Source organism: Moschus berezovskii, chromosome 26, assembly GCF_049115385.1.
Source record: "Moschus berezovskii isolate FMDL1 chromosome 26, NW_MosBer_1.0, whole genome shotgun sequence".
Taxonomy (NCBI): Eukaryota; Metazoa; Chordata; class Mammalia; order Artiodactyla; family Moschidae; genus Moschus; species Moschus berezovskii.
The window spans coordinates 21,299,595-21,310,471 of NC_142485.1; the positions used below are offsets into that span (position 1 = coordinate 21,299,595).

The window sequence follows — 10,877 nt, forward strand, 5'->3', positions numbered from 1 at the left end:
CATCTATTTCCCATGAAGTGATGGGACCTGATGCCATGATCTTTTGTAGAACTTATTTTATAATTGTTATAGAAGTTGAAAAGTTGTTATATAGTGGCAAGTGGTAAGAAGTTTTGATAACACAAGACTAAATGCCCAGAACACATAAATCCAGAGAAATATGTATGTGAAAGTAACTTACAAAGAGACTGGACCCTACCACTAGAATACTAGGGAACTATTATTATTAATAATAGTTAGGATCAATAATAATAGCACTATTATTAATAGTATTATATGTTAATATTAATGTATTAATATTTATTATATTTAATAATACTAGGGAAGGATTGGGGGCGGGAGGAGACGGGGATGACAGAGAATGAGATGGCTGGATGGCATCACCGACTCTATGGACATGAGTTTGAGTGAACTCCGGGAGTTGGTGATGGACAGGGAAGCCTGGCATGCTATGATTCATGGGGTTGCAAAGAATCGGACACAACTGAGTGACTGAACTGAACTGAACTGAACTGAATAATACTAGGACCTATTACTATCTGCTGGGGGCCAGCTGACATTTCTTGGTTGTACTATCATGTTAAGAAACCCCTAGGGACATGACCTTATTAGATAGTCAATAAATAATATTTCTTTTTCCCATTTCCATTTCCTTTTCTCTATGTAAAAACATGTCCATGCTCTCTGAAGGCTTTTCATTTGTGTTTTCCTTCAGTCCATGCTGGGTTCTCTCTTGGTTAGTGAGGCAGACCTCATTTTATTGCACTTCCCAGATACTATATTGTGTTCTGCACCAGCTGAAGGTTTGTGGCAACCTGGCCTTGAGCAAGTCTACTGGCGCCATTTTTCCAAGAGCATTTGCTCACTTTGTGTCCGTCACATTTTGGTGATTCTCCCTGTATTTCAAACCCTCCACCAGAAGAAACATTTATGACTTGCTGATGGCTCAGATGATGATGAATATTGTTCAGCAATACACTATTTAAAAAATGAGGTACGTATATGGTTTTTATAGACTTAATGCTGCTGCACACTGAAAAGACTACAGCGTGAGCACCATTTTTAAATGCACTAAGAAGCCAAAAAAAAATGTCATGTGACTCACTTTATTGCAACACTTGCTTTAATGCCATGGTCGGGAATGGAACCCGCAATATCTCCAAGGTTGGCCTGTAAGTTACTGCTAATCCCTAAGACAAAGTAACCGACAGTACTGCATTTTCCACTAAGGACAGCGTGTAACACAGATCTTTCTCTTACAGGTTGTGGGACTGGAAAGTATCTGAAAGTGAACAGCCAGGTACATACCCTGGGCTGTGACTACTGTGCAGCGCTGGTGGAGATTGCCCAGAGCAGAGGCTGTGAAGTTGTGGTGTGTGACAACCTTAACCTCCCCTTCAGGGATCAGTGCTTCGATGCCATCATCTCCATAGGCGGTAAGGCAACCCCATCACAGGTTCGCTCTTCACCGTGGGAAAAACGCCACCTGGTTGAGGACACTCTCACAACTCAACATCCATTCTTTGTAGAAAGATCCATGTAATTCACTTTATCTAATTAAAAAAATTTTTCAACTGAATTATTTAATTTCAAGTGTACTTACAGTGGCACATGAGATTCTTTTATCTCGTTTAACCCTCAAACTGTTGCTGTCCTCTTTTAGATGACTCATTCCAGTTTCTTCCACTTATGAATGACAAAGTATTAGAGTTGTACTCACTGAAAACAATACTTTGCTCTACTGAAATGAAGCCAGCTTCTTAAAACGTGAAGTAGATCTCTAGAAGTCATACTACTTTTTTCAGCCCACAAGTGTGGCCTTTACTAGCAAAATATTGTAAGACTAACGCACTGACTGTCACTGGAAGGATGTCACCAACCTGCCACGCATGGTACAGAAGTCTCTGGGGAAGACAGGCCCGCCTGGTCCCAGACTGCATTGGGTCTACTTTGCCACCCTGTTCTCTCACTGTCATAGAGCATTCACAAAGCTAGGGAATACACCCATCATATCCTCCCAACAAGTGTGCCCATAAAATACACATGGCAAAACTGAGAAAAAGCAGCAAAAAGCCATGCCTGAGATATGGACAGATAAGGCTCATTTTCCTAGAGGAGGAAATGGCAACCCACTCCAATACTCTTGCCTGGAGAATCCCATGGACAGAGGAGCCTGACAGGCTACAGTCCATGGGGTCGCAAAGAGTCGGACACAACTGAGTGACTGATCACAAGGCTCATTTTACCTAATACATGTATTCCTGAAACCTAGTATGTTCAGTTCAGTTCAGTCGCTCAGTCGTGTCTGACTCTTTGCGACCCCATGAATCACAGCACGCCAGGCCTCCCTGTCCATAGTCATATTAGTCATATTTAAATATGCTAAGGAATCATGCTATGTGAGGGAATATTATGGAAATTCTTTTCCAAAGTGAGAAATCTCATGCAGGGAAAATTATTCCATCCAACACACTTTTAAAATAATTAACATATTTGAATATAACAAGCTTTATCAAAGCAAGGTGAATCTATACAAAACTGACTGCTAGATATTAATAAACATACAGAATACGACTATTTGCTCTCTCCTGAAATAGACAAGAAATCGATTTATTCACACTAGTTGGGGGGGGTCTGTATATTTGCAAAGTGAGGGGATGCAGACCTGGATGTCATGACCTTCGAACCAGTTAGGACTGGCAAGAGGTGGTTGCCATGGAAACCTGTTCTTTGACAGCCCTACTTCTCTGCTTTTGAAACTGTTAACTCCATTTGGTTGTAAGAATTAAGAGAAGGGATTCTTGTTGAACCAAGAAACAATACACTGTCCTCTGAATCTTCAGTAGGAAGAAAGTTTTTGGTTTGGTCATGCCACCTGAAGAACTAGAAACTGCAGAGAGGTCAGAGAAGTGCTTGCTCTTCTTTTGTTTACTTTAGTTGTAGAATTTCTACAGCCAGCTGCCTACAAACAGGCTGTGCTGCTGAACCACCGCTGCGGGCATGGGACTACTGACCAACTTTGCTCTTTCAGAAAGTGCTCCATGTTGTACATTGTTGAGTCCTTCTTTTTGTTCAGCTGAAGTCTCCTGCCCGAAGAGGAGATGAGAACAGCTGGCTGCCATCTTCCAGTGAAAAATGCTTCCTTCAGTGGAAACCCAGCATGTGTTTTTATGAACTTCCAGTTAGTTTTTACATTTAGAACTAGGGGAAATTTCACTAAACTGTCTCTCCTATGTCCATATAGATTTACTTCCCTATTTAGAATGCTGTATGTTGTCATTTCTTGCTTAACATGAAGAAATATATTTTTTACTATTTTTAAATATATAAATATATATTTTCCATGTCTCTTAATAATAATATTAGAGGGTAAGCATCAAACCTAATTATACATTCCTTATGTTTTACTGACAGATAACAAAAAGAAACAGTCTTTCTACTTACTTTTAGAATAGGATGATAAAATTTTTATAAAAATTTGTCCATATATTGAAATGGTGTAAACAAAATTTTCATGCCAGTGGTTCTCAACTTGAGATTATATTGTACCCCACTCTCAGGGGATATTGTCAACGTTTGGAGGCATTTTTGGTTGTCACAACTGAGTGTTGCGTGTTCAATTGTCATCTACTTGGTCCCCACTGCCTTGGAATAAAGAATTATCCAGCTTGTTTAAAAATGCCAATAGTGCTGAGGTTGTAAAATTCTGCTTCATACTAAACCCATGGGTTCTGAATACTTACAGTCAAATGAGACACACTTGAAAAATTAAATAACAATACATCATAAAATACCAAGATATAACAGGACTTTTAAGATGACTATGTGTAACCTCATAAGATTCTGGAATCCAGTCACTGAATTCGACCTACCCATGTGTTCAGTCAACACCCTATCCTACAGGAAACATACACCAAGTGCTACTTTTGCCTTTAAATTACAATTTTTAAACAACAAGGGACTTCTGTATTCTTTAAAATTCAACACAGTTTCCTGACATTGATAATTCATATAAATACATCTTTGCTAAGCTGCTAAGTCACTTCAGTCGTGTCCGACTCTGTGCGACCCCATAGACGGCAGCCCACTAGGCTCCTCTGTCCCTGGGATTCTCCAGGCAAAATACATCTTTAAGTCCCACTTATTTACATTTACAATGTTTCTTAATAAAATATATGTGTATAGCATGTATAATACATCTTATATGTATTATAAGTTTTTCTTTTTAAAAACATCTGGCTTAAAAGTTACTTAGTATTATATGTTAAATATATAAAAGATTCAGATATTTCCTGGGTGAAATTATGGTATTAAAATGGATTATCACATAAAGCAATATTAAGGAATGAAAAGTATAAAGATATTCTTCCTTAAAAACAAAACTTCTGAAGCCAAGAATCCTAAAATGCTGAAGGTCTATAAGTCTGCTAGAAAGAAATTACTGTATTAAAATCATCCTATTTTAATGGTGTTTTTTCCCCCCTTACAGTCAAAACACAAGAGTACAGTCAATTCTCATTATTCACGGAAGTTATATTCTATAATGGCCTGTGAACACTGAATGAACAAATCCCAAACCATTGCTCCCAGGGGAAATACGGGATTAGGTTCTTGTGAGCCTCTGGTCACAATATTTTTGTCAATTAATCAACAGAGAAATCATGAACAAAAACACAAAAATGCAGAACACGTGGCACTAAACAGACCGTGAAAAGGACACTTGTTGACACTACCAGAGCTGAGACAGGAAGGCGGATCAGCTCCTCCTCAGACCCCAGCTGGGAACATGTGCCTTGGGAAGCTCAACTGTTCTGTTGTACTATTCACGTCAAGGAATGACCACAAGAATGCTAAGCATACAGAGTTCTGAAGTTATAAAAAAATTTTAGCGAGCGAGCGAATTTGTGGATACAGAATCCACAGGTAACAAGGATCAATTGCGTTTAGAAAACACACCCACGGAAGTTTCAGGGTGAATTCGGTGCAAGCTATGGGAGATATTAACGACCAGGAGTAGTCATAGATCTGAATGTAAGTGCTCTCCTAAGTCTGACTCAGTCCTGACTTCTCTGCCCCCTTTCGGCTCATTGACCAAGACACTACTAAAGAAGTGTAAGCTCTGGGGGGAACTTTCCTGGTGGCCCAGTGGTTAAGATTCTGCACTCCCAATGCAGTGGGCCTGGGTTGGAGCCCTGGTTGGGGAACTAAGATCCCAAAGGCCCTGCTTGCTGCATGGTGTGGCCAAAAAATAACAAAAATTTAAAAAGACATCAATAAATTAATAAAAAGAGTGTAAGCTTGCAAAGGGCTCACTCTTCAGTGTCACTAGCCTGACAACTAGTGAAGTAAAGTGATCAGTCAACGATCACAAAGTTGGTCACTGCTAGATCCAGGACAAAATACACCAGTGTCTTGTTCTCTAAATGCACCTGAGGGTTTCCCTGGTGGCTCAGTGGTAAAGAATCCGCCTGTCAATGCAGGAGACACAGGTTCGATCCCTCATCTGGGAGGATCCGATATGCCAGGGAGCCTGGCATCCCGTGCACCCCAACTATTGAGTCTGTGCTCTAGAGCCCGGGAGCTGCGACTACTGAGCCTGTGTGTCGCAACTAGAAGCCGCAAGCCCTGGAGCCTGTGCTCTGTAACAAGATCACCGCAATAAACAGCTTGAGCACTGCAACCAGAGACTAGCCACAACTAGAGAAAAACCCATGCAGCAACGAAGACCCAGCACAGCTATAAACAAATAACTTAAGTGCATTTGAACCTCGGGCCTCTAGGTTCCTGCATGGTATAGTAAGAGAAACCAGGGTTTGCGCTCTGCTGATGGGAAAGCAAACCCGATTGGGAACAACACAAAGTGTGCCTCTTGGATAATCTCCCTTTGACAGCTTTATCTATATAATAATCTCACTTTAGACGTTTACTAGCTCTCTGTGCCATGTAAACTAAAGAGATTTATTTGTACCTCTGCATTATGCTAAGGTTACAGGCACTGTTTCAACCGCTCTGTACTCACATCTAAGAAGCAATGTCCAGACTCTCTTTAGAGCCAATTTCCTACCTGAAATAAGTGATAAGCTTCTGTGTGCAAAAATAATGTGATTTTTTTTCTTGACACAGTGTGATTAAACTCTAGGAGCTCACAGACTAGTACTTTCTAAATCCTGCTTGATAAAAATGCATCTAATAACCCCCCTAAGACTAGATACAGGCATTCCCACTTGACCCTCATTTTAACTTGCAAAGAACTGCAAGTAAAAGGGTGACCTGTAAGTGGCTTTTTCTTAAGTAAATACAATTTAATATTATATTAACATTATTAAAAATTAAAAGGAATCATTTGGTCTGGAGGTTGGATGACTTACCTTTGCATTTTCTAAACAGATTTTTTTTAACATTTTCTCTACTTACACTTGCTTGATTAACTTATTAACCAACTGTATTAATCAACCAGTGGTGTTGATCTTGTGATGCTTCAGAAGTACAAATAATTTACTAAAACAACAAGTTATTTCATAGAATTCTACTAGGGAACATTTACCTAACTTAGGGTTAGCTTTCCCTTTCAAATTTTATTAATTCACACAGGTCATTCTTCTGGCTAACAAAATTCACAGGATTATAGACCTGGAAGAGGCCTTACAGATTGTTCATTCTAGGTGTCTTCTTATACATGAAGAGAGAACGTCCAGAGAAGTTAAATAATTGCCCAAGATTAGCTGTCTAATAAGCAGAGGCATATCTCATTTTATTGCACTTTGAGGACATTGCATTTTTACAAATGGAAGGTTGGGGCAACCTGCTGTCTATTGGCACCGTTCTGCCAACAACATTTATTCATTTTGTGTCCCTGTGTCGCATTTTAGTAATTCTGGTAACATTTTCAACTTTCTCATCATTATATTTGCGTGGTGACCTGCGATCTTGGGTGTAATGCTGCAAAAAGATTATGACTTACTGAAGGCTCAGGTGATGGTTAGCAGTTTTTAGCAATATTTTTAAATTAAGGTACATACATTGTTTTTTAACGCATAATGCTAGTGCACACTTAACTGATTACAGTATAGTGTAAATATCACTTTTATATGCACTGGGAAACCAAGAATTCGTGTGACTTTATTCATTCCAGTGGTCTGGAAGCAAACCCACAGTATCTCCAGGGTCTGCCTAAAAAACTATGCTTCTCTTGAAACCAGGTCTGTGCTATTTCTACCATCTTTCCAAGCTGCAGGAAATAAGGGGTACTTACCACGTGTCAAGGGCTTCTCAGGTGGCACAATGGGCAAAGAATCCACCTGCCAATGCAGGAGATACAAGATATGCAGGTTCAATCCCTGGGTTGGAAAGATCCCCTGGAGGAGGAAATGGTAACCCACTCCAGTATTCATCAAAACTGCATCACTGTTATATGGAAAATACTAGTCTATAAATGTGTAGACTAGTTTTTATATAGAAAATACAAGTCTATAAATGTGTATACACACTGAGATCCAGTTTCTTCTTTTTCAGTCATACATCATTTTTCTACAAAACAAAGAAGAATCAGAGCCATAAAAGAAATGGCCAGGGTCCTAGTTCCTGGGGGCCAGCTGATGATTTATGTTTGGGCCATGGAACAGAAGAAGCGGCACTTTGAGAAGCAAGACGTGCTTGTTCCATGGAACAAAGCCTTGTGCTCCCAACCCCTCTCAGAATCCGGCCAGCCAGGGAGAAAGCAGCAGTGTGGGCACCCAGAAAGAGGCCATCCCTACCACCCGCCCTGCTCCGCCTGCCACTGTTCCGTGTGTTTTGAGGGGCGCTGCAACTCGAAGAGGTCCCACAGCGTGGACTGCGACTCTGTTCTGGCTGGCACCTGCTGTGCAAATATTTCCGAGAAAGGCGAGGAAGAAAACGGATTCTATAACACCCTGGGGAAATCATTTCGCTCCTGGTTTTCCTCTAGATCTCTGGATGAATCCACTCTGAGGAAGCAAATTGAAAAAGTGAGACCCCTGAAAAACACCGAAAGTTGGGCCAATAGCACGATATCCATTCAGCCTTCAAGACACTCAAGTTTCGACTTAGGTCATCCAGAGACTTTGTCAGCAGGAGAGCAAAATTTAGATGAGGAAGTGTTTGTGGAGCCGTCTCAAAGACCTCTGGAGTGGGTGAGGGCACCCGCCATACGCAAACAGCTAAACGGAGACCATCCCGGAGTCATAAGGAGAAACGGAGATGGGAATTTTCTGGGTGGCACCAAGGCTAAGGAGAGCTGTGTGGATGAAGATAACTTAGAAGAGGGCACTGCTTCTGATAGTAAATCATGGAGGAGGATTTCTGCAGCAGATTCCACAGACTCCAACCCAGGGGACGCCATTTCTGTCGAAGAAGGACAGTCCGAAGTTTCGGACTCCAGAGCCTTTATGCGTTATTACCACGTGTTTCGAGAAGGTGAGCTCTGTGGCCTGCTGAAGGAGAGTGTGTCGGAGCTCCATATCCTGAGCTCTGGGAACGACCATGGCAACTGGTGTGTCATTGCAGAGAGGAGGGACAGCTGTGGCTGATGGGGTCGTCTCAGACACGCCCTCCAAAAGAGGAACCGCACTCTTCTCATTGGATTTGTGATGTGGTTCCTGGAACTGGCATCCAGTGTTGTTATTTGGTCTGCGTTTAATCCATTTAGATTCTGTTCCGTAGAGACTATGAATTCAGCATCTTTGCAGTCAGGTGCAGTGCTTGGATATCTAAAGCATCTGACAAAGTCTTTGTGGTTAAAGGTTAATAGAAGAGATCCGAAGAAGCAATAGAACATGAACTCCAATATGGGCGAATTGCTCTAACAATACATGTGTATGTGTTTTTCAGTATTATATTGTGATTTCAAAGATTCTGCTTTTAATTATACCTTGTAAAAACATCATTTGTATGCAGTAAAGGGGTAATTCCTATCTCTAGTTATAATTTACCACTGCACAAATGTGATAAATTATTTCATGGCCACGGCCTTGCATCTGCTTAAAGTCTTTAGAAAGGTGAGAGACAAGCAGGGTTCTGAGAACTTCTCTAAATGATAAGCGAACTTGCTCCAAGGTAAGTAAATAACAAGGTTTTTGATGTTGCCCAGAAGGCTTTTAAAGGCACTGTCAGCGCTCAGGGTAGATATGTGGGCAGTAGAAGACGTTGCAAGTCATCCAGGAGGTATTTTTCCAACCTTATTAGAAGCAGGAGTATCCAGTCACAGAAAGTCCAAGACTGACTAATGAATTTTCATCTGGGAATGATGCTTTTCTTATGCACTGAAGGGATATTTAGAAAATAAAAATATGGTTGAAGCAGCATTTTATTTTGGTTCTCGATACAAGTAGATCATTAAGGTGCAAGATATTTGGACTTGGTAGAGGGCTAACTATTGGATTTTTAAAAATAATATCTGGGCATTTATCCTTTTGAAAGGGACTACATTTTAATGGTTGTAGTAAGAATTTAAACAATCAAATCTTACTAACTAAAGGTTCAATTTCTGCCACTTTAAAGACAAATGGATAGGTGGGCACTGCCTGATCACCACATCTGTTTACTTTTAACCATGGATCTGTTTATATCCATGTCGTGGATACTGAGACATAACTATGATTAGGAGAAGCAGGCATGAGTTGACCCAGGAATACAGTCTCAGACAGTTCCTTAATGAGGAGAGAATCAACACTTGACAAAAGCCTTTTTACTGTATGGGCTACTGTAAACCTGGAGGATACCCAATTCTTGTTTTGCTTTCCACTGAAATTACTAAAATAGTATAACATTTTCTCTTCAGCGATTGTGCTCTAACTAAAAATACTGATGATACTTTGAAAGTACTGAAGTTTGTTACTGTCTTGGCTTCAAAATAAGATTGTGTCATCACCTTTTTGGTTGATGAGGTTGTTGGGTGGAAATGAGATCTATGATTTGTATTGTTCTGCACACGACAGAGAATGAGATGGCTGGATGGCATCACCGACTCAATGGACATGAGTTTGAGTGAACTCCGGGAGTTGGTGATGGACAGGGAGGCCTGGCGTGCTATGATTCATGGGGTCGCAAAGAGTCGGACACAACTGAGCGACTGAACTGAACTGAACTGCACACAGTCTGCATTAGAGGGATGATAAAAACAGACATAAAAATGGAATATAAATTAAAATTTAATGTCTTCCATTTCTTAAATGAGGATATTAAGCCATGAGTGTAAGTGGGGTTTTTGTTGGAAAAAATGTTCTCAGAGTCAGAGACATTCTTACAATTAAGGCTTGATGATCCTTCTATTATGAGTAGATTTTTCCCCTCCTTGAAGTCTGTGGTCACATACATCTTCATTACCAGCCCTGCTGCTTGAAATCTGTTTATAAAGTCATGGCTTTCTGGGGGGGAAGCCACCACGTAAGTTCCACCACTTACATGGAACTCAGTTCATTGATGGCGGCAGAAAAGTTTTGAGCAAACCTTTATGTGCAACCTCCTACACACACACACACACACACACACACACACACACACTGCTTTGTATAAGCTAACTCTCTAGAATGGTTTTTGAGAGAGGAATATTTTCACATAATTTTGATTTGACAAGGCTATAAATAAAAAAAAAAAAAACACTAATACTACCAAAAGACACTTACTCCTTGGAAGGAAAGTTATGACCAACCTAGATACCATATTAAAAAGCAGAGACATTACTTTGCCAACCAAGGTCCGTCTAGTCAAGGCTATGGTTTTTCCCGTGGTCATGTATGGATGTGAGAGTTGGACTGTGAAGAAAGCTGATCGCTGAAGAATTGATGCTTTTGAACTGTGGTGCTGGAGAAGACTCTTGAGAGTCCCTTGGACTGCAAGGAGATCCAACCAGTCCATTCTAA

At 40.5% G+C, this 10,877-nt stretch overlaps 1 protein-coding gene across 3 annotated transcripts in view; it reads left to right on the forward strand.

The window, feature by feature from the left end:
* The window catches only part of TRMT9B (tRNA methyltransferase 9B (putative)), a 69,557-nt gene extending 59,344 nt beyond the window's left edge, over positions 1-10,213 (forward strand). For all 3 annotated transcript variants that reach the window (XM_088832629.1, XM_055416525.2, XM_088832630.1), the window contains 2 exons: positions 1,263-1,436; positions 7,513-10,213. In XM_088832629.1, the coding sequence (XP_088688755.1) occupies positions 1,263-1,436; positions 7,513-8,546 (1,208 nt within the window). In that variant the 3' untranslated portion in view covers positions 8,547-10,213. The remainder of the gene's footprint in view (positions 1-1,262; positions 1,437-7,512) is intronic.
* Positions 10,214-10,877: the final 664 nt, after the last annotated feature.